Here is a 25,000-nt window from a genome sequence, read left to right as displayed (position 1 = left end):
ATGGTGGTGGTGGTGCGGTACTAATAATGGTTATAGTTATGGTGGTGGTGATGGTACATGGTAAATTTACTGGGACTATATTCTGAAACCTCCACTACATTCGAAAGACGCTAGTGACAGATTAACAAGATTTCTACATTACGAGTATTAGCGAGGGAAACACTCTTGAGAACCCGACCAATCATCATCCCAGTGACCCTTGAAAATTGTCGTGGTGTGAGAGAGCAAAGCTTTTCTGAATACGGGCTTAGCTAATAATTATTGCAATGATGGTGTACGAACCTTCTTGATAACACACACACACACACACACACACACACACACACACACACACAAAGGTGTAGTGCCTGGGTCAAGGGGCGGGTGGTCATGGTCAGCAGGGATGGGTTGGGGGGATGACAGGATATGGTAGGGCAGGCGGAGAGAAAACACACCACGGCGGGCATGTCAGCAGCGTGGTTAGGACTTGTCATTATCCCTTCTGGTGGTGTGGCCACTTCTTGGCCGCCCCCCCCCCCTTCCAGCACCAAATGATTCTGTCTCTTTCTGTCCGTCTCTCTCTCTCTCTCTCTCTCTCTCTCCGATGTGATCTATTTCTCAATATTTACTTATCTCTATCCATCTATCTATCTATTCTTCGATCTGTCTGTCTGTCCGTCTGTTTATCTATCTATTTATTTATTTGTCTAAATCTACTATCTGTCTGTCAATCAGTCGATGAACGAATGCATGAACGAATAAATGAATAACGAATGAATTACTCAGCCAAGTAATTTCACATCTATCTAAGTATGTACATTTATACATCACTAGCATTCAAAATTAATACAGTACTCACTTTTTACGTACCAAATCTTCAGGTGTTTATTGCTCTCCTCGCCCTACATTCATTCCTCAATGCAGGTGGCCCCCATACCTGGCCACCTTCCTGATTAGGGCTTTCGTTTTTTTTCTCCTTCGCTTTGCGTCTATTTGAAGAGGAGCAGCGGCTCGTCTGGGTGGCTGAGGGACTCTTGAGATGAATGGCCGCCACGCTTTCCCCCTGGCCGTTTAAGGGAGAAGTTGGCAGAGGAATGGCAGGATGAGTGTACAGGGAAGAGGAGGAGGTGGAGTACGAGGAGCGCTGGTGATGAGGAGGCAGAAAAAAGTAGGTTTATGATGATGGTTGAGGAGAACGTTACACAGGAACAAGAGGGAAAGGTTACACAGATGAAGAGGGAAGTAAATAGAGGAGCAAAAGAAAGTGCAGGTGTGTAGGGAGGGAAGGGGTGACGATGAGGAGGAAGAGACAGGAAAGAAATGGGAACGTTGCACAGAAAGTATAGAAGAAATCATATAGTTTCTATGCTACGTGGAAAGAAACGAATGAAAAGTTCATGTTACTTGTCGTTGATGGAGAAATAGAGGAAAAAAGAGAAGCAGAGAGAGAGAAAGAGAGAGAGAGAGAGAGAGAGAGAGAGAGAGAGAGAGAGAGAGAGAGAGAGAGAGAGAGAGAGAGAGAGAGAGAGAGAGAGAGAGAGAGAGAGAGAGAGAGAGAGAGTAAATTTCTAACAATGAAGGGTGAAAAAAAAAAAAAAAAAAAAAAAAAAAAAAAATATATATATATATATATATATATATATATATATATATATATATATATATATATATATATATATATATATATATATATATATATATATATATATATATATATATATATATATATATATAATATTATATATATATGTGTGTGTGTGTGTGTGTATATATGTGTGTGTGTGTATATATGTGTGTGTGTGTGTGTGTGTGTAATAATAATAATAATAATAATAATAATAATAATAAACGGTTTATTCTTTAGGCAGTCAACAAACTGAAAATGTACATTGGGGGTGGGGGAATACTTGACATTAATCCTAAAGGTAAGTCAAATCTAGAAGAGACTATTGATTGATGGCTCGCACCATGGTGGGAATCGCACTGAGTCTGTACTGGTCCGTACGTGGCGCCTTTAGGGGCGTTATCTTATTGTGGTGTCTGGTGGCACGGGTAGGGCGAGGCGCGTCAGGCGGCAGCATGTTTCTGAGACGTGGATGATTCAGAAGTCCCCTTCCAAACTTCTCCAGAGCCTCACTGTACCTGGTGGATAGTCTGGACAGCTTCAGGGTGTTCAGGGCTTCTTCATAGGTGGTGTATGCAGGGCCAAGGATGACCCTGCACGCCCTTTTCTGCACACTCTCCAACTGTAGCTGTTGAGTTTGTGTGAGGGAGGAGGACCACGCTGGGGAGGCGTACATGAGTTTGGGGAGGGTGAAAGTAAGATACACCCCCCTTAACTCATCTGTCGGCGTCCCCAGCGACCTGAGTCTGCGCAGCATGTACAGCCTGTAGGTAGCTGATCTTTTGGTGCTGGCGACATGCTGCTTCCAGGTCAGCTGGTCGTCCACCGTGATTCCGAGGAGCTTGGCACATCGGACCACCTGGAGGGGGTGAGGGCCCACTGAGTGTGTGTGTATATGTGTGTGTGTGTGTATATATATGTGTGTGTGTGTGTGTATATATATGTGTGTGTGTGTATATATATGTGTGTCACCCTGTCACCCTTACCCCTTACGTCAAACAGCTTACACCCTTCTATTCCCTCTCACTCATCCATCACACATCCCAGTGTCTCTCTCATCTTCTACTCTGTTACTTAACCAGTTAACGCTCCCAACCTACTCCCAGTCCCCCTAGCCGGCGGGTTACTCTCTCATTAGGAGCATGACCCTAAAAAAATAAGTCACATGGCGCGGTCAGAGAGAGCTAGCCTACCCTGGTCTGCCTACGCAAACCGAAAGCGTTTGTTTGGGTAAGATTTAAAGGGACGAAGGTTTAAAGGGCCAGTCTCTGCGTGAGTGTGTTTGGTGAAATGCTGAATACTCACGCCTGGTTCGTCATACACCCACAAGGACAGGCACAGTTCACTCCTCCACGACACACACACACACACACACACACACACACACACACACACACACACACACGTGCACACACACCTGTGGTCAAATATCTTCCTGAAGGGTGAATTTTTTTTGCAGCCCAATAGCAATGCCTCCTGTGATGTACTGGACTGGCAGTTCCTTGCTTCTGGAGGAGTCTGCAATAAGAAGACCACGAATGTAGTCGCTGGTTGTGACATTCACATCTATGAACACATACTTACCTGCCAAGTGATTTTTTTTTTTCATTGGTTTTACTTATTTATTTTTTTCTTTTTTCATGTAAGAGGAGGACTGGCCAAGGACAACAAAAAGAGCAAAAGGAAAAAGACCCACTGACCTGCCAGTCCCAAAAGAAAGGTCAAAAAGATCATAAAAAATTGGAAGATAAGTTTTATGAAACCTCCCTCTTGAAAGAATCCGAGTCATAGGAAGGAGGAAATACAGAAGCAAGTAGGGAGTGTGGGATTAGCTAACAGTGAGATACTGGTGGTGGTTATGCTAAATTGGGAAATGTGTGTAGCTTTATCTAAATGAAGAAGGAATCTGGCTAATTTATCTTACCTGATGGAAGAATCTTAGTGTTTTCATTTATCAGAGGTAAGATATGAAGCAAATGTTTATATGATAATTCCAAGTTTGAAGCAAATGTTTATATGATAATTCCAAGTTTGCATCTTTATCAATTATAAGGAGAACTAATTGATGTTTTTATTTTCTCCCCCCCAAGCTGCTAACTCTGTACAAGGGTCTTATCCATCCAGGTGTGGAGTATGCTTCCCATGTCTGGGGGTGGTGTCCACTCATACTGCTCTTCTAGACAGGGTGGAATCAAAAGCTTTTTGTCTCATCATCTCCTCTCCTCTAACTGACTGTCTTCAACCTCTTTCTCATCACCACAATGCTGCATCTCTAGCTATCTTCTACTGCTGTTTTCAAGCTACCTGCTCTTCTGATCTTGCTAACTGCATGTCTCCCTCTTCCTGCAGCCCCACTGTACAAGACTTTCTTCTTTCTCTCACCCCTATTCTGTCCACCTCTCTTATGCAAAAGTTAACAAGTATTCTCAATCATTCCTTACTTTCTCTGGTAAACTCTGAATTTCCTGCCTGCTTCTGTATTTTCACCTTCCTATGACTTGAATTCCTTCAAGAGGGAGGTTTGAAGACACTTTATCCTTCAATTTTTGCAATAAATGTACCCAAACATCAGGCACACAAAAAGAGATGAATGTTTCATGAGAAGCAATGAAAAATACCCCCCCCCCAAAAAAAAACTCTAAAATCTTGAAAAACACACCAAAATATCAAAAAGACAAAAAAAGTGGAGAGGCTTGACAGGTTTCCACATACTTGATGTGAAGGCCAAGGTGGACAATGTAAACTGACGTCCACCTTGCAAGTTACAGAAGATCCCCATCCCTCCCCCACTCCCTAGGAAGACCCCCACACCCTTCCAGACTTCCCCAGGACCTTACTCTGGGGCAGGAAGATAAATAATTCCTTTTCTCAGATCTCTGACTTAACTTCCTCACCCAAGTCCTTTCAAGACCCCTAATTAGACTGTGCTAAACCCTCCCAAGCTACCAGGACCCCCTAGAAGACCCCCAGGACACCCACACACCTCCAGGGGCTACCTCAAGATTGAAAGATAAACTATTTACCCACAAAAAAACCTCTCAGACCCTCCTCAAGCTCCCAGGACCCCCTTAGAAGACCCCCACACACCTCTAGGGGCCACCTCAGGATAGAAAGATTAAATATTCACCCACAATAACACCTCGCAGACTCTCCCCAAGCTCCCAGGACCAGCTAGAAGACCTCCAGACACCTGCAAGACCCCCACACACCCCCAGGGGCTTACCTCAGGGGAGAATGGGTCATGTTGATTGAATTTCTCTACAGTGACGACAGCGTGGTTGTCGATTTGAGTGTGGTGGCCAGACTGGCTGGTACCTTTCTCCTGCAAGGTAAAGGGGCTGTTGGTGGTGGTGGTAGTAGTAGTAGTAGTAGTAGTAGTAGTAGTAGTAGTAGTAGTAGTAGTAGTAGTAGTAGTAGTGTGTTTGGGAGTGTTTGAGGATGTTTTGGTGTATTTTCAAGAAATTTCTGTGTTTTAAGTGTTTTTAATGTGTAAAAACATGTTCTTGTATGTTTGCAGGTGTCTCGGGGTGTTTATGGGGTGGACAGACTGGTGGTGCCTTCTCCCAGCAATTTACAGAGGCTGTTAACACAAGAGCACAAGAAGATAAGGCAAGTTACAGACAAGCCATCCACAAACTGAAACCTCCATTACCTGATATTCTTACCTGGCTGGCTATCCTGTCATTTTCCTTGTGAATATTAACTAGTATAATGATTTAATACTACTGAGGACAGCCCACATGCGCAACCCCTCGCCGAGTGTTAGGTAAGACCATTAAAGTCAGCTGGAAGGAGAGGCGGAGTTGTGTTCCTTATGCAGAATTGACAACTCTGGAAACCAGTGGTAGTGTTACTTAATGTAATCAAAGAGGCTTCAGTGAGAGTGTAAGGAGTTTTAAATGATGCAATGGAGTCAGTTCCAATAGCACTATGAGGCAGGGAGTTCCGGAGGTCTATGCAGCTCGGATTAAAACTTGCGTCTGCACTCTACCGATATGTGGGGCTTGCCACTTTTGAATTGGCGACCTCTGGTGTGAGTTAATGAAGAGACTGTAGAGAGGTCACGTGCTAGTATTGCTGAGTGGTGAAAAATCTTGCAGTGTTAGATGAGATCGGCTGTAATGAGCCTTCCCTGCACGGAGTACAAATGGAGGAATTTCAAGTGATTAGCATAACTTAATTTGGATAGGCAGCTTATTTCTTTTCTCCACTTTCGTTGCGGAGATTCAAGAGGTTTCAGTGGCACCGTGTGTTCCAAACTGTGGACACAAATTCCAGCAATGGCCTGATGTGGGAAGTGTATAGAGTTACCGTAAAGTGAGGGCACAACACTGGGTACACGGATCATCACAATATCACCTTGAATGTGTCCTACATACTCTGAATAATTATGTATGAAATGGAAAATCTTACAGAATCAAGAGCAGGTGCAGGAAGAGAAGATTACTTACCCTCCATCTTAGCAGATCGACAGGACAGCAGGGAGGAAGCAGGCGCGGTGTAAACACGTTCCAATAATTATTCTGCGCTAAATATTATCTTTGAAATACACTTACTTGTTCACATAATTGACTACATATAGTACTTATTAATTATTTCATTTGCGAATTCAGTATTTTTTTCTGGTTATTGATATTTTATTTATATGAAATATTAGTTTTATATTTTTATAACTCTTCGTAATCAACATCGAATCTTGTACCCAGCTAGCGGTATATTTAAATTTGCGAGTTAGCGGCATATTTAAATATTTAAATTTGTGTGAGTGTGTGTGTGTGTGTGTGTGTGCCTCGCTGGTCCAAGGCAGGTCACCCCCTTTCCACTTACCTCCCCATCCTTCTCTTCCCTGCCCTCTCCTACCCTTTGCTTGGGTATTTCCCTCTCATCCTTACCTATTCTCATTGCTTGGGTATTTCCCTCTCATCCTTATCCTATTACCTATTTCTCTCCCCTGTCATATGTGTGTGTGTGTGTGTGTGTGTGTGTGTTAGGATATTGCTATGTAACGGTACTCTTTATCGAACCCAACCCTGTTCCTACTACTACTACTACTATTACTATTATTAGTACTAGTACTATTCTTACATCAACAACAAGAACAAGAACAACAACAACAACAAAAACTACAATAACAATAACTACTACTACTACTACTACTACTACTACTACTGCATAATAACACAGTAATTTCTTGTTTCAATAACAAATTTGTGGTATTTTGATTTTTTTTTTGTTTCGTAATTTTCTCCTGAAATTTCCCCTACACCATCTGGCAACAGTGGGTGGAATCATAGGTACTGAAAGAATAATCACTGAAAAAAGTTTTATTGCTATATACTGCAGAATAATACATGATAAATTGTTCATCTGGTCCGCTGACTTAGGCGCATGCGTCACAGATCGTCGCCTAGCTGCTGCCGTCACACGCTGCCTTTCTCACTAGACGCTCGTCACTACCACCACCACCACTGCACCACCGTGCCTCTCCCGCACATCTCGATGTCACTACACTTCACCTCACTCACCTCACTTCACTGAACTATCCTGCAGATTAGCCCACTTCACACATCGCCATCACTAAGTACCCCGTCACTACCACATATTCATACCTCACCATCATCACAGCACATGTCTTCAACTCGTCACCATCATTACACACGGTACACTGTCACGCTCACTATATGTCACCAGCACACCATGACCAAGTGGCCACCATTCTTCACTCACCACACTCACACGCCCTCACCACGTACCACACGGCAGCCAGCTGACGGCACCATGCAACCTCCAGCACATGCTCACTCATGCCTCACCGAGCAACCAAGGCACAAATGCGATTTAGAAATACAATAGAAATAATTATGTAGAACGAACTTGTTATTAGATTGCAAATAATATACACAATTATCTATTCCCTCGTGTCATCAGGTTACAAACATTACTGATAAATGTCAGTAATGTTTAAAGTTAACGTAATTATCAGACATTTAATCTTCTGCTAGACTTTTCTTATACTGGTTAAAATTCTAATATAATAACATCTGGAACAAAACTCCCACTAATACAAAAACATGAACTTTAAATACAAGGGAGGCCACAACAGTAATAATAATAAGTGTCAAATGATGATCAGGAAGGCAACGTGTGCTAAATATTGAAACACCGCTCTTGAGGCCACAGCTTGAATGAGTGGTTACTGAACCGTCGCCTGATGACATCTGGTGCACCTAATTCAACACAATACACGCCATCAAGAATAAGTAAACTGTGTTGTATTGTTTTTGCCTTGTCATAAACAGCTGTTTATAACGCAGGGCCGTCATTATGAAAGTGGTGAAGTCGAAGTCGAAAACGAAGTCCCTCAAGTGAAAACGAAGTAACAATCGCTTGTGTTACGTGATTATGGATCGGTTAGTCTTTTACAAGTTTTCATTTCATTACCTAACTGTCGTAATGTTTTCATATTGCAACTTTAACCTTTTAAAACAATACCATGATACAAATCACACTCGGATCAACTTAAATTACGTGAATCGTACCAACCTTTACATGTTACATTCACGTCATTATTTTGATGCTTATTATTCATAAAATTTTTTGACATTCTGGCTTTCACCTTTAGAATCCACGTATAAATAATTACACTCAGAATGTCTTCAATAATGTGACTTGTACCAGTTAGTTATGAAACTTTCAGCCTGTAGAGGTATTAACAAATTACCTATTTGGCGATTTGGTGTCAGCATGTAGATGCCAAGGCTAGGTTAATCGTGATATGTTTTGGCTAAGTACTTAACAGTACACAGGCCTGGGACTAATCAGAATACTTAGTTGGAGTGTCCTCATGCAACACAGAGAAAGTAAAGATGAATTGGAGCAGTTGTTTGATGAACTGGAGTGTGCGTCTTGAGTGTGGCTGAATAATTGTAACTAACTCGGCCGCGCTCGGTGCAGGTTTAGGGGTTCGGATCCTTCTCGGCCCTGGAACTTTGTCTTTGAGGTGGATTCTTAGATTTGAATTGATAGTAGACACCCATCAGAAATATTATTGTTTTGTTGGAATATATGCTAATTCCAATACCTATATGTTTGTGCACCGTAAGGTTCTAAGTCTTGTGACTTTAACCTTTAGAGCAGAACTATGATAGTGATTACACTTGAAATCTTAACAACTATGAGATCCCGAGCTTTTCCAGGTATTTATACAATGAGTTCCAGTTTCGTAACGTTATAAACATTATAACTAACCTTTAGAACGTCATCATGATTCGAATTATATTCAGGGTAACTTAAATTAATGTGAGGGGAAGGGAAAAGTGCTTAAAAGATTAACGTTTAAGGAAATCGATAAAAGCAGGACACTATCGGGACGGCGGCCCAGGAGCAGGGGAGAGGGTTCGGTTGTGTCAAGTATTGGCCAAGTCACGTTTATGGCATTTCGAGACACTAGAAAAGGTTAGTTATACTCCATTGCTTATTTGACTTTTTTTCCTTGTCTGTAGGTTTAAAAATTTTCTTCATTGTGTGTGTGTGTGTGTGTGTGTGTGTGTGTGTGTGTGTGTGGTGATGAAATGTATATGTAATAAATTAGAAAACTCTTGGGAAGTATAAGACACCTTGGCGTTAACGATACATACAATAATAAAAATGCCAATAATAACAATAATGATGCTACTACTACATCAACTACTACTACTACTACTACTACTACTACTACTACTACTACCACTAACACCACTTATTATTATTATTATTATTATTATTATTATTATTATTATTATTATTATTATTATTATTATTAATGTTTTTATTATTAATATCATTATTATTATCATCATTGTTATTATTATTGTATCAATCACCTGATGTAAATTCATAATGTCCAATGACAGATGTTTGAAAAAAAAAAATCATATATTGCTTATACATTAGGAGTATGGTGAGTAGTAACTTTTGAGTGCTTGTGGAGGCTGGAGCCATAAATAAGGCAAAGTGAGTGACTGTTGCCAGGTCATCACAGCTGTGGGTCTTTGGCCGGTCCTCTCCAAACAATCACCGAGAACGAGAAACTGGATTGCGACTGTGCACAATGAGCTTTACTGGGTCAGAGTTTATTTACACGCTTATTTTTATCATTATATTTTATTATTTTGTAAAAGTAGCGGTGCGTAACCCCTAGCAAGTGTGTCCTCAGGCTCTTTGGTACGTGGCATCGTTGATCATGCATTGCATGGAAGGGAAAATGTTGATAGGCAAATTCATCTGTTTGTTTTATCATCGTAAATATATCTTAAGTAGCTGTCAACTAAATTGTAATATTTTTCGCGTATCAACGAAAGAAATAATATGTTTTGGTAACCGGTTACTCATTTATTTATTTTGTATATCATTGATGGATAGCGCCATGCTACATCTCATTAGTAAATATTATTCTAGTTATTTGCCTTGATGATAATGTTACAAATCAATCCTCACTCATCCTTTACAGGTAATAACGAATACTTAACATGACGGACTTCAGCTGTGAATGGTATAAACAACTTTTTTTATATGTTTTTTTTTTTTTTTTCAGTATATAGTATTAGAACCTTCACATTTCTGTAACGCGTGACAGTGAGGTGCATGAGGATGTCACCAGATGACGGACGGTTCGGTAGTCACCCCTCACCATTCTACGTACTTGACAACCTTAGTGCGCATGCGCCATGAAAGAGAGGGTAGGAGAGGGGGAGGCAGAACGCTCGGCTTGACGCACCTCGACCCAGATGGCTCTGGGAATGACTCTCATAGCTGCTTTGAGACGGAGGAATGAAAGTCAGAACTCGAGATGATTCTTATAAACTTGAGAGAAGTTTTCCTGTCTCTTGTGTGTCGATTCAGAGATCGCGCCGAGCCGAGCCAGCATCGTGCCGGATTCTCCCCTGGGAGGGGAGTGGCGGCTACTCATGTCCACCACTCAGTTAGTAGTAGTATTTTATTAATAATAGTTATTATATCGGATCCCTCGTGTTCTCATTTTGCTTTGTCGTTACGGATACTGACTAGAGAAGTAATTCAACTGGAGGAGTATAACGGAGTGGTAACGAAATTTTCTTTTCAGAAGTGATTAATACCAATTAATTCCCCAGTTCTGTCCACCCTCTTAATGCAAGAGTTAACCAGTGTTTTCAGTTTTCATCCTTTTTACTGGTAAATTCTGGACCTCCCTGCCTGCTTCAGTATTTCCCCCTATAAATGACTTGAACTCTTTGAAATGGGAGGTTTCAAGATACTTATCAAATTTTGTATAATCCTTTTGGCTCTATTCTTTGGGAAGTTGCACCTCCAATGGACTTTTTTTCCTGTCTTTTTATAGACCCTAGTTAGTCTCTCTTAGTCAATAGAAAAAAAAAGTTGCTTCTCTCTGATAATTCAGTTATGTGTGTGTGTGTGTGTGTGTGTGTGTGTTCTAGTGCTAGTCCATAACAGAGGACGCCTGCAGATCGTCGGGTCTGGCTCGAGACAGGCAAGCCGTGATTTTTATTTTCACGTTTGGACTGTGGGCGTGAGGCATCTCGTTTATATAATCTTGTATGGTGCAGCTGCGTTGTGGCCTGTACATGGTGTGTCACCGATGGAACAAAAGAAGTATATGTATCATACCGTGAACACTATGTGTTACCCGACCATTGCTTTATGGGGTGTATAAAGTGTAGACACATGCACTATCACGCTGGACATTACTGTGCGTTTATTGTTTTTCTAGTGAACATTGTTAACGTGACAGTGAGCTGTGTGGGCGGTACACATTCACCACCAACCACACCCTCTGGGCGGTACAGACCCGGTCTGAGCCTCACGATTGCACAGGGCGGCCAGTACGGAGCCAGGAGAAGGTTTCAAACTGTTGAGGAAGTGTGACAAAGCACGATGAGAACGCCAGGAACTCTCACATCACCAGTTCCCATCAGCGAGCTAGGGAAAGGGTGTTGCTATTCTAATTAACTAACAATATGAATATCTGAACGCTACTGTCAAGGTCATTTAGTTAAACTCCTGGCGATACCTGGCTAGACGCTCTACTGAGATTAGCCGGTTTACTGTGTCACTTCTTCATTCTTACATTCTCATCCGTAAACTACTCCAAGCCCACAGGCGGGGTCTCGAGAACACATAGGAAGTCTCTAGTTAGTCTGGAGTTGACTGATACTTGTGGTGCTAATGACTTGTTCAACGACAGAATGAGTGAAATATGACGTGAGAGAGAGAGAGAGAGAGAGAGAGAGAGAGAGAGAGAGAGAGAGAGAGAGAGAGAGAGAGAGAGAGAGAGAGAGAAAATCAGTCCTTTATGTAAAAGATGAGTCGGGTAGAGGTTTCCTGTTCAGTTTTAAGCTCTGTTTCGCGGTCTCGCTAGCGTGTACGGCTTGTGGAGACGAGGCGAGGAATATCTTAGCCCTACCTACAAAGTTCCGTTCGGTTTCTCCTGAACAAAGTGTGGGATTTCAGTGCTTTTATGTCAACATGTTCCTCACAGCTGAAGCGCCTCCGCCGCCGTCTGTCTGGGTTGTGGCTTTTCTTTATATTATTTCCTCGCACTAATGTGATGTTTTCAAATTTCACGTGTAATTATTTGAGAGCTATCATTATTACTTTCGTGATATGTATGCATGCCAATATCCCTGATTACTTTCCTATTGTTGTATTAACTTGGACATAATCACAGTTTAACGTGGAGGCAACAGAATGACGTAGTGCAGGCAGTGGGCGAGAGGTGGCGCTCTGACAAGCCCTGGGCGGCGGGAGAAAAGGGCGGCAGGCAGCCTTCACAGACTCGCGATGCTGCACATGAAAATAAATACACGCCATTAATTTAGCGTCGCTCGCCTCCCTTGCCGGGCCTTGGAGACGCGGTAGTCAGAATTCCCCGAGGCATCTTGATGGACAATATGGCGTCGATTAAGAATACGTGTAATTAATGCGCTTAGGTTAAAAATAGTTCCCACGATCCACACAACTTCCAGCTATGTAATAATATAGGACATAGCGTCACTATTACGCCTTCAGAAAAATAAATGTTCATTATCACTTAGGGGATCAAATGAGAACATTCACTCAGGTCTACATTCCCTTCAGCAACCATACAAGAGACCAACCTCCTGATGGCCTAACCTCGAGCTCATGTGATTCTCCTGCGAAGGTGATGAGAATATTCCTATGACACAGCCGGCGCCGCGTGTCCTACAGGCAACTGATACATGATAACGGCGCCTTAGTGTCCTATAGAGACTGAAAAAAAAAGACACCAACAGAAAAGTCCATACCCAAAAGGCATCATATACCTAATGCACACACACATATATATATATATATATATATATATATATATATATATATATATATATATATATATATATATATATATATATATATATATATATATATATATATATATAATGGCATTACCAGGGTGTTGCGTATCTCGGGCTGGTGATACGCGTTTAGTACATGCCCCGCAGTCAGCTGATACATGGCACTTTCCAAAGGCACCACCTACCAAGTGCTGCGAAAAGGTGGCACGCAGGCCCTACGGAGCTTTATTCATACAAAAGGGCGTTACTATAATATGTCCTACGGAATCAACATAGGGTGGACGCGTCTACGTGTATATGTCCTGTTCGGGGCTTCCTTCCTGTTATGGGGCAGTATTAAGGAAGGGGAAGGGAAGGAGGGGAGGGGAAAGTGGCTGTCTCCTTCGTAATTATACTGTTAATGAAACCAGTTTAAATGTTTTGGTCTTATTTTGCTGTCAGATGCTTAATTATTATAAATTTTTAAACGGTTTTCCATAAAAATGCGGAATTTTAAGGTAATTAGACTCATCTTTCTAGTTAAGTCCTAGGAGGATCACCAGTATTGCTTTGCCTTGCACCTGTAGTTTATTGTGAAGGAGACCGCATGGAACTTTAGGGTGAGAGAACAATATTGACAGCGACGACTGCAGAACACTCCGCCAAGGGGATCGCAGTCGAGACAGCCCTTACAGTCCACCTGGAGAGGCACGAGAAAGGTATCGGGAGGGGGCAGGAGGAGGAGGAGGAGGAGAAGGAGGAGGAGGAGGAGGAGGAGGAGGAGGAAGAGGAGGAGGATTACGATGAAGAGGGACAAGGGGGGACAGTCATAGCTTGATATGTAACCCAAACACATGAGACACTTAAACCAATACTGAAAAATAGATATGTACAAAAATATTTGGTAAAACGAACACCACTAAAACCTCACTGAAGTCAATGTAAATAAACGTGACCTTGTTGTACTCCGTTTTCTAATTTTCTTAATTTTTTTTAATTAATTTTCATCCCGTAATACGTTTTCTTCTTAACACATGGCACTTTGTATGATCCATCTGATTGGCAAGTAGCAGTGTTTATGTGATGTTCCGGCTCCAGTTTGCTTGATTGAATACTTGGCGCTTGCTTTCTTACTGAGTTTGCTTGCTTGCTTGTATGCTTGTATGTCCTGGTCCACTTGCTTGTCTTTCAGTTCCTCCTAAAGTTGGCTAGCTCTCCCTCCACTTCACGCACAAGACCAACAGTTTTTTTTCTGCCTTTTCATATTTTTTACTTTTTTTTTTTTTTCGTCCTTTTTCTCTCTCTGCTGCAACCACGGAGCCAGTGTTGAAGAGGGACGTGGAAAGGCCGAGGTAAAGTGAGGAGATGTGAGGGTCATACAAGAGAGAGAGAGAGAGAGAGAGAGAGAGAGAGAGAGAGAGAGAGAGAGAGAGAGAGAGAGAGAGAGAGAGAGAGAGAGATGGGTACTAAGAGGAATATGCAATTCAGTAGATTCAACACGGATTAAGTCTATTCGTGTAGGTATTTTTAAGCAACGAGAAGAAAGCACACTGCAGGAAAGTCAGTACAGGAGAAGGGGGCGCCCAAAGCAGAATGGTGGAAGGGAAAATAGAAGCGAATCACCTGCTAGCCATTTCAGTCACTTAAGAGGGTGGATTAAGTTAAATTAAAACGTGATTAAAGAATCCATCGAAATAGGGAGCTGAGATTACATAATTTATTTGAAACTGTTAAGTTAAATTGTAAATAGTTAACTCTTTTCCTGCTATGGTCGTTCTTTGATAGTTTTCAGAACACGGTAAAAATAAAAAAAATAAAAAAAATAGTTTGCATGGACACAATAAAATGGAGGTTAGTTTTGTCTTTTCAAATCTAGAACACCACTAAGGAGACCGTGGCACAATTCGTCTCTAAAAAATTGCAGGTTATTATATTATATATATATATATATATATATATATATATATATATATATATATATATATATATATATATATATATATATATATATATATATATATATATATATATATATATATATATATATATATATATATATATATATATATATATATAAAGAATGTACAGCGTAAACGAGTTATTAAAGGTTAGCTGAGAAGAACAGCACTAGCACAGGAAGCTTCATGGATGCTTAAGCTTACAGTATGTTCTTTTAGGTGTCCTCCACTCGGACAGCCAGGAACCGTTCCCTTAGAATCAGTTCTTTCCACGCTATGGCTCTACAAATAATTGTTCTGGTGGAAGATGTTTAGTGCAAAGGACAACATTCAGAAAGGCTCCGGGCTCCGACGAGGACTATTTTCGAAGGTCGCCCGAGATGATCAGTGGGATTATCATGTGTGTTTTCTCCACTGATGATAAAAAATGCCCGTTAAAACAATCACTTGAATTGTGGCACTCGAATACCCAAATAATTTCTACTGATTCATGTTGAAAGTATTCGAAGTAAGACGCGGAATTGTTTAAGAATATGGCCCGTTGATGCAGGTCAACAACCGATCTATATCTGATGTGCTAGGTGACAGAGACTGGCTATTCATCTCATCCTGGGACATCTCGAACCTGGGGCACTTTAGTTGTGAGCTCATTGCACTGTCCAGTATATTACAGATCTGGTTAGGTTATTCAAGGATGGGTGTAATTATGGACAGCAGTCGAGTCAAGTCTTGCACTGTGCTTAACGCTTTGCCTCAATCTCAGTCCTCAATCTAAGTCGTCTGAGTTGCCGCAGACTTTTCAAAAGCATCCTAAAATTGACAGTTTTTTACAATATCAGAAGAAAGATTGAGAAAATGGCAAACAAACTATGATAAAGGTTACTCGACTTCAGACCACGATTGTACGTAACCTAACTTGACGTAAATTAACCCACCTCACGTGTATCTGGGGGATGGCCGATCTTGATGTCATTTGAATAACCTAACGTAACTTATCCCACCCAAAGTCTAGCTGGGGGTGGACAATCTTGATGTGAACTGAGTAACCCGCTGGAGGACAAGGAATGGAAGGGGCAGAGTGGGAAGGCTGGAAGCGGTGAGCTGGATGACCACACAAGATTACCTAAAAGGACGAACTCTTAGCCTTCACAGAGAACAGACTTAAGTTAGCGCTTGAATAAAAAATATTAATAACGACCTGAAGAGACTTGACATATCGTAGTTTTCTATGCATACACGTACACAACACGAACCAACATCACGGACAACGGTGAAACGTACACGCACGGAACGGACACACGGCGCTATGTATACACTATATAACATACATTACTACTCTATTTCTATTTTTGTTTGATACTGTACTGTGTAAACTTTCCCTTAGGCTGTACGGTCATCCAGATGAACGAGGAGGAGAGGAGGAGGAGGAGGAGGAGGAGGAGGAGGAGTAGGAGGAGGAGGATGAAGAGGAGGAGGAGGAGGATGGTGTAGCAGTGTTGGTCCGTTGAGACTAAAGAAGCGCCGGTAATAGAATACAAGGAAGAAGAGGGGAAGGAGGAGGAGAAAGAGGAGGAGGAGGAGGAGGAATATGAATAAGAGGAAGAGGGAACTAAGTAAAGTAAAAGGCATAGAAGAAGCGACAGGTACCACCACCACTCACTCTCTTTGTATAGGGCGAAGGACAATAATGTTTTTCCAGTATTGCTGCTGACGGTCAGGCGAGGAAACGCTTTACCGGAAAAATGGCTCAGTTTAATCTTTTCGCGCCTGCAGGAAGAGAGTCAGCTGCGAAAAAGAAATAGAGAAAACGCTAATATTATACTGAGTGAGTGTGTGTGTGTGTGTGTGTGTGTGTGTGTGTGTGTGTGTGTGTGTGTGTGTGCGTGGAGTTTTTTTTTTCTTTTCGGCTCATTGGAGCGTTGACGTATTAAACCGACCGATAGCGACAAGTACGAACACGAAAACTTCACGACAGAAATTGAAACTAGTAATGTACAAGTATATATTAAGAATTGCACTACAGCAACATCACGCGGACAACACTGCAGCCTCCTTTCCTTTTAACACAAAATTCTACCACGTAGCCATGGAAACATTGGCGTGGGGAAATTTTTCACTGGAACGTAGTATTTTTTTTTCTTTTACCTAATGTGACCTGACACGTCCGTCTTGCAGCTGCAGAGTGACGTGCCTCGCCTGCAATGTTGCCACGTCCTAGCCAAGGCAGCAGACACCACGAAAAGGACCAACACGGCAACACGTGCTTTGCTTTAGAGAGGGAAGGAAGGAAAAGACCAGAGGAGGAGGAGGGGGAGGAGGAGGAGGAGGAGGAGGAGGAGGAGGAGGAGGAGGAGGAGGAAGTTAAGAAGTGGTTTGTTGTGTGCGGGATACAAAGTTCAGGTTTCTTCTTAAATTGAAATGAAAGAAAAATAGAATAGAAGACAAAGGGAGGGATAAGCTTATTAAAAGACGTTGCAGTTGTATTGGGATCTATTACATAGACAAATCTTTTCTGAAGGGAAAGAAGTGGAGGCGAGAGAGGCTTGTAGAATATCACAGAAGAAATCCTCGAGGTATACTTATGGGCGAAAAGTGTTTTTAGACTGCCTTAGAGAGAGAGAGAGAGAGAGAGAGAGAGAGAGAGAGAGAGAGAGAGAGAGAGAGAGAGAGAGAGAGAGAGAGAGAGAGAGAGAGAGAGAGAGAAACTCGAGCCATGAAGAGCTCTAGGGGATAATGCTTAGAAAAATCGGTAATACGAGAGATTGAGGCAGGCTGAGGTTTTCTGAGGAACGCTGATGTGGCTCGGAAGGACACAGGTAATGTTCATGTCTTCAGGGGAGCTTGAGGAGGGCGTTGGGCGCAGCATTTAATTTGAGAGAGAGAGAGAGAGAGAGAGAGAGAGAGAGAGAGAGAGAGAGAGAGAGAGAGAGAGAGGAGAGAGAGAGAGAGAGAGAGAGAGAGAGGGGGGGGAGAAGAAAAAATGAACACAAACGTACACAAAATCAGCAATATAAAACAAGAATGTAGGAAGCTTAACAAAATTGGAAAAAAAAAAAAATGTAATCCATAAAAATGGAATCTGGAAAATAGTGGATGAGTATTTGAGGAAGACTAGAGATTGAGTGAAATAATACATTTCATTAAAGTTAGAGCTTAGAGATAGCGGAGGAGTAATTGGAGAGATCGGAAGAAACTGAGACGATGAGAGAGAATGTTGTCCCTGGAGATTTCACATTTCAGATTAGAATGCAATCAGAGAATTCACGGAAAGCTCACTTTTATTTCAACTAAGAACGCTTGAGATCCTCTGGTTTATTCAGGCTGCGGAGGAGAGCTGATGGTCGTCTTACTGGTTGGTCGTGGTGGCAACTGTGGGTGTGACCGCAGTCGTGGTGGTCGTCCTCTGCTTGTCTTGACAGGGTGTTGCAGGAGGAGGGTGAAGTCCTTGGGTCATCTTGGTAGGGTTTGGTGTTGTACTTTTAAAGTGTGGGCTTGAAGATACTGCTTTGGATGTCGATGGTGATGTGGTGATGATCCAGGGCAGTGTGGTTATGGGGGTGAAGGGCGTGGGGGAGGGCATGGGAGGTGTTGTGGTGCTTAGGTTTCTACTTGTGAGAGTTGTGATGTAGTGGTGTCTAATGGGCTATAAGTTGCAGATAATGGAGGTAACAGCTGGGTTGTCTAGTGTAAGTGTTTGGGAAAGAAAATCTATGATTAGATCCAGTCGTTGGCGTGATTATGAACTTCTTTTTTTTTTTTCAAAGAGTGGCAGAAGTCTTCGTCTTTACTATCCCATGTCTCTTATTTCAGATTACGTAGGTCATCTTATCACAGCCTTGCAAAAGCCGATGGTTCTACTGCTCTTTGCTCCTCTTCATTTCTCTTTTGAGCAATATAATGTATGGTAATATTGATTTTTTTTTCTCACGGTCACAGTTGCAAGGATGATAGTCAAAATATACCATTACGCAAAACTGAAAGGAATGGATAAAATTTGACCAAGATGACAATTGAATGGTAGGAGTACAGTGGTATCACGGTGGCTTCGAACAGACCGAAGCACTACTTGGTACTTGGTCTAACAGCAGAGGTTTTAGTGGCAGCAGGAGAAAGAAGAAGCAGTTATTGTGACCTTAAATAGTCTTTGATTCTCGTGGTGTACTAAACATGTTGTACGAATAATTGGTGTATTGATAATGATGATGTAGTGTAGGGTTGTTAGTGAAGATTTTGATGCTGTTATTGATATCGCCGGTAGAGGTAAGGCTAAAGTGATGTCAGTTTCGTGGTAGAAGTAGCGGTGGTGATGTCAGAGGTTGTTATGGATGTGAATGTTGTGGTTAGTGGAGGTGTGAGGGAAGGTAAGTGTTGTGGTGGATGTGTGGGTGACTTTAGGAAGTGTAAGGGATGGGTTTTAGGGGCGTAGTGATGGTGCTGGTGTTGGTGATGGTCGTGGAGGTGGTAGCGGCGGAGTGATGGGAGAACTAGACTCTGGGACATTACAAGTAGGCGGGTTTACTCGTACAACACAAAGAAACTCTTGTTGCTATACAATGATCGGCGGGTTCTCTTTTTTGCTCCCAGATACTGAACATGTCCTCTCCGGTGAGCGCCAGGTTCCGGGTGCCTGCGTCCTCCTGCCAGGGTGAAAAGGAGAAATGTCCCTGTTAGCACACACACACACACACACACACACACACACACACGGCTTGGGATAGAGGATGTGGTGGTGTACGACATTTTGCCACTTATGTATTCGTGTCTGATGTATTTCAAAAGTTGTTTCGAAGCTTTGTACATCATCCTGACACGGTGGGAAATCTGAATTATTGCAGCTTTCAAGAGTTCAGGGTGATATAAATTATGAGACAGGAAAATGTTTAATTACAGGAACAGAACATCAGTTCCAGGGAATATGATGATTATGATAATGTAGTTTATTGAAATCGTATAATCTTAAAAAAAAAAAAAATTCTTTCAAAAGCACAAGGCAGCTCTGAAACAAATATTTAGCATTTTGGCCCAAACGTTAAAAGGGGAGACGGAGGTGTAAAGCATTGATGGTGTATCTACAAAGGATCAATGGATGCAGGATACGTGTCAATGCCATGTGTTCCAAAGTATTTTCAAGATTGAGGCCAAGGCTGCAGAGGCGAGGCGAACCAAGAACAGGCAGTGGTAGTGGGAACTGGCTCTTACCTTCACCGCTAGGCAACTTTGGAATGTGATTGTGCAAAGTGGAGCGTGGCTGCACAAACTGTTCATATTACCTCTTTTGTCAGTTCCGTCGTTAGACTAGTGAGCTGTTAGCATACCACCACCACCACCACCACCACCACCACCACCACCACTTCCTAGTATCCCTTGTTTCTACAGATTAGTAAATCATTAATCAGAGAATTCGTCCTGTTCATCTTTTTTTTTTTTTTCCTGGCATATGTTAAGTTGTTTGCAGCTTGTCGATAGCCATTCCTCTTTTCAAGTAAACAAGTTGGTAATATCAGTGGCTTCAAAATACGCAAGGAATATAATCCACAGTGCTTTCTCTCTTCTTTGCTTCCTTCCCTTGATGTATGTAGCTTAAGTCCAAGGGGAAGCATTCATTCGTTTTACGTGTAATTGGTAGTTCAGAATCAAGGCGTTGTGCAAAAATAATGACTCAATTAAGAGTGTTGTTGTGGAGACAACGCAATCTTCCATCCAACGCCTCCGATACTTTTTCTCTTCACTGATCAGATTCTATTTTTCACTTTCCTTTTGTCCCATCTCCATTTCCTCCTTCTCCACTCTATATTTTCTTTTCCTCTATTCTATCATTTTTTTTTCTTTCAATTCAAGGCTGCCTCCTCCATCCTTTTGCTTCTCCTCTCACACACACACACACACACTCACACACACACACACACACACACACACACACACACACACACACACACACACACACTCTCTCTTTCTCTCTCTCTCTCTCTCTCTCTCTCTCTCTCTCTCTCTCTCTCTCTCTCTCTCTCTCTCTCTCTCTCTCTCTCATTGATTTTATCCTTTTGATGTTCACATTTACTTATCTTTTCCATTTACGTTTGTTCTCTTTTTCGCTTCATATTTTCTGTAAATTGTTTTCTCACCTTTTGTATCTTCCTTCTCCTTTTCCTTTTCCTCTTACCTGTCTTTCTTCTCTTCCTCCAGTTTCTGAGTTCATTACTTTTTAAAATTTGATTGATTTTTTTAGTCCATTTCATCTTCCCTTTCTTTTTAATTTTTCTTTATCCTTTCTTTTTCTTTCCTCCTTCGCTGGTACTACTACTACTACTACTACTACTACTACTACTACTACTACTACTACTACTACAACTTCATTTTCCCTCTTACTAATCCTTATCGCAGTTTCTTGCAACCAGTTCTCCGTTTTCTCTGTACTCGTGCTATAATTTCCTGCTCTGCTTTCATGGCTCTGTGGTTAAAGTGCTTAGTTATGTATCACCGGTTCGAGGTTCATGCGGTGAGTGGGAAGGTGCTCAGTCCACCCAGCTGTTCGTACTCCTTCTAGGTGGTCGATAAATGGGAACTACCTGAGGGAACGTGGGAGTGGAGAGCTCACTGTGGTAACCTGGTCGGGTGTACCTTGAATGGGCCAAGTGTTCCTCCTGTCCAAGCTGTGTTGTGGTGTAGCAGGTATTGTGGTGTGGTGTCGGTTGGCAAAGGCGTTGATGGTGCTGGTGTAGTGAAGGTTTTCTCAAGTACACTTCAGTTGTTTTCATCTTTTCCTGGCAACTCTTCGTTAGGTATTTCTTGTTTTCTTTTCTCGGCTTTCTTATCTTGATGTCTTTTTTCTTCGCATTCCTAGCGGTTTTTATTTTTTATCTTCTTTTTTTTTTAATTTTTTTCCTTTCTTTCTTTCTTTCTTTCCCCTTGTGTCATTTCTTGTCCTCTTATGTCCCTCCTCTTTCTCTCCACGACCTCCTCCTCTTCCTCTCGTCATTCTCGTCATTCTCCTCATTTTCTTCTTCTTCCTCCTCCTCCTCCTCCTCTGATATAGCATGGCTGGGTGGGGGAGGAGCATTCTTCTGCGCTATCCTGTCCCTTCCACTAATAGCGTACAAAAATTACCCAAACAACCTTGTAAGAACCTATGTTGCTGTTTGGACTTCCTTTGTATTTCTTTGCATTCCTCTTCTCCTCCTTCATCCTTCTTACCTGGGGCATATATTCCTGCATCTCCTTCAGAATGGCCATAATCTCGTCGCTGTCCCTTCTCGATGCTACAAATCTCCTCCTGCTGGAAGTCTGGCTGTAGCGTCTTGCACAGGAGCAGCTGAGAGATGATGCCGAGTCCTCCCATTCCCGAGGGTCCTGGCTTGTTCTCTGTCGGTGGGAGAGTGAGGTTATGACAAAGTTATGACAAAGGCTGCCGCTGCTCATGATTGCCCTTAAGGTTATAGGGGGAGGAGAAGGAGGAGGAGGAGGAGGAGGAGGAGGAGTGACGGGTAGGAGCGTGGCAAGTAAAAATTGAGGGGGTAAGAATAAGTGGAAATTATGTCTGATTAAAGAGGAGGTGATGCATGTAATGAGATGTAGGATTTTCTAATAAGTGCCGAAGGAGGTAAAGAGGGAGAGATTAGAGGGAAATGAAGGAGAGAGAGAAAGAGGGAGCAGAGGAGGAAGAGGAGGAAGAAGAGATGAGACAGGGTAAGAGCCGAGGTGGGATTCAGATAAGAGGTGGGGGTTCTGAAAATCTTAATAGGAGGAGAGTGCAAGAAAAAGAGAGAGGGAGGCAAGGAGGACGTGAGGTAGAGCGAGGCAATTCAAGAGGCCTGGCGAGGAAGTATGACTTGAAAGCGAGCACGAGGCGAAGCTAATAGCAAGTAAACAGAGGCTTTTGGGAGGCGCTGTGGAGGACGACCAAAGAGAAGGAAGGAAAGGGAGCATGAGGAAGAGGAGGAGGTGTTAAGGGAAGAGGAGGAAGAGGCAATGAGAGAGAGAGAGAGAGAGAGAGAGAGAGAGAGAGAGAGAGAGAGAGAGAGAGAGAGAGAGAGAGAGAGAGAGAGAGAGAGAGAGAGAGAGAGAGACTACAAAATTCATGAATCTGAGAGCAGCTTTTTATAAAGGTTAAAATCGACGTGAAAGAAGATTCTGGAAAGAAAAAAAAAATGTGCGATGAAAAAGGCGCTATGTAGGAATGCTAAGAGGCGTGAATACATAAATAAGAATGAGAAGGAAGCGACAACTGAATGAGGATAGAGTTTGGTTCGGTAATTCTACCCAGGTACTGCGACCCAGGGACAGAAGACCCGTGAACTCTGGCAAGGGTCTGAAAAGGCTTCAGTGATGGTGTTGGAGGAGAGAGAGAGAGAGAGAGAGAGAGAGAGAGTGTGTGTGTGTGTGTGTGTGGGGCAGTATAGGCGTTCGGAAATACGTCTGTGTATATATATATATATATATATATATATATATATATATATATATATATATATATATATATATATATATATATATATATATATATATATATATATATTTTTTTTTTTTTTTTTTTTTTCTTTTTCTTATGGAGGGCCTATATAAAGGCACGTAGGTCATAAATAGATAGCTGATTACACTAAAATTTTTGGATACCATACCCCTTTTTTCCGATATTTTCCTTTCTAGTCCCGTCCGCTACCAGTTTCCCCTTATATCGTCCTACGTTCCTTTATGTTTGATAGGAATCCTCATTTTCTTTCCTTTGTTTTTGTGTGTGCCGCGTATTCCTCTCATTACTCTTTTCATCATTTCTCCGTTTTCCTCCCCTTTACGAATACTTTTCCTTTCTATTATCCTGATATTTACCTTCGCTTTATTGTACTGCTGTTCCGCCTCCTCCTCCTCATCATCATATACATACTACTACTACTACTACTACTACTACTACTACTACTACTACTACTACTACTACTACTACTACTGCTACTACTACTACTACTACTACTAGTACTACTACTACTACTACTACTGCTGCTGCTGCTGCTGCTGCTGCTGCTAGTACTCCTGCTGCTGGTGAGCCAACTCGGCCATTAGGTTTTAAGAGTATTTTCATGATTTTAAATGATGGTTTTAACAAGGGTTCTGCATCATCAGTAGAGAAGACACCCGTAAGAATGCTACTAATGATCTCTGTGGTCTTTGAAAATAGTTTTAATGCGATTCCAAAGCTTTTCAAAATAAAGGGTCCTGGTTACAGCTCATAAATATGGGAACGGGGAAAAAAATGAATGGCTGCGAGGATTCCTGAATACAGCCGCGTAATAAACCTTTGAAATTGAGGACCATCACGGAGCGCAGTCACAGGAAGGTACTCGTCCATAACTCACAGGGAACTGCAAAGGATGGGCGTAACGGATAAAGTTGCAAGGGTCAGAAACAACTGGAGGAGACTCGTACAGTCCCTTCTACTTACTCATTAATCACTTAGCGTTGCCAGTGTGTGAATCGTCTGCTGTGAACGATTCGACTCGTATCCGAAACACATCTTAGAAAATACGAGGTAAACCGGAGGGTGTTGGAGAGACTGAAGGGATTTGTTTCGAATATGAGTCGAAGCAGGCTGTTCATAGACGGCGATTTACATTTGCAACGCTAAGTGATGAGCGTGGAAATAGAGGGAACTGTGGCACTCATCCCAGACTCCAGTGAAACGGAGGCTAACACGTCCATAAGCGGAGTAGTGAGAAAGAACAGCACACGAGGCAGCGAGCTTCAACAATACTCTTGCTGATAACCTAACCTAACCTAACATTGGTTAAATTATTACGTAGAAATTAACGCAACCCACTCTAATTTAATCTAGTCTAGTCTAACCCTAACGTAACCTAACCTACCCTATCTTACCTTACCCGATCCTACCAGATCCTAACCTAACTTAACCTAATGTAACATATCCTAACCTGACCTAACCTAACCTAACCTAAGCTATCCTAACCTAACATAACCTAATCTAATCTAACCTAACCTAAGCTAACCTGATCTAATTTTACTATCATGACGTATAAGCTAACTTGAATCTAACCTAACCTCTCCTACCCTAACCTACCATAATCTAACCTAACTTAATCTAATATAACTTGAGGCATGTGGTGTAC

At 42.0% G+C, this 25,000-nt stretch overlaps 2 protein-coding genes and 1 long non-coding RNA gene across 3 annotated transcripts in view; all 3 read right to left on the bottom strand.

Moving 5' to 3' along the window:
• The window catches only part of LOC135115070 (uncharacterized), a 42,077-nt gene extending 39,150 nt beyond the window's left edge, over positions 1–2,927 (bottom strand). Inside the window, exon 1 of the mRNA XM_064031554.1 lies at positions 2,909–2,927. The gene's annotated coding sequence lies outside the window, so the exon portion shown is untranslated. The remainder of the gene's footprint in view (positions 1–2,908) is intronic.
• Positions 2,928–3,018: 91 nt separating this feature from the next.
• LOC135115074 (uncharacterized) lies at positions 3,019–6,150 on the bottom strand. Its single transcript, XR_010275812.1, has 3 exons — positions 6,055–6,150; positions 4,827–4,925; positions 3,019–3,121 (listed from the first exon to the last, which is right to left on the bottom strand). It is a non-coding gene; the product is annotated as an uncharacterized LOC135115074 (long non-coding RNA).
• Positions 6,151–17,856: 11,706 nt separating this feature from the next.
• Positions 17,857–25,000, bottom strand: part of LOC135115097 (uncharacterized) — a 42,154-nt gene continuing 35,010 nt past the window's right edge. Inside the window, 3 exon segments of the mRNA XM_064031590.1 lie at positions 17,857–19,525; positions 22,080–22,133; positions 22,135–22,247. Of these exon segments, the coding sequence (XP_063887660.1) occupies positions 19,388–19,525; positions 22,080–22,133; positions 22,135–22,247 (305 nt within the window). The 3' untranslated portion in view covers positions 17,857–19,387.

Source organism: Scylla paramamosain, chromosome 28, assembly GCF_035594125.1.
Source record: "Scylla paramamosain isolate STU-SP2022 chromosome 28, ASM3559412v1, whole genome shotgun sequence".
NCBI lineage: Eukaryota > Metazoa > Arthropoda > Malacostraca > Decapoda > Portunidae > Scylla > Scylla paramamosain.
This window is presented reverse-complemented; position numbering and strand designations above follow the sequence as displayed.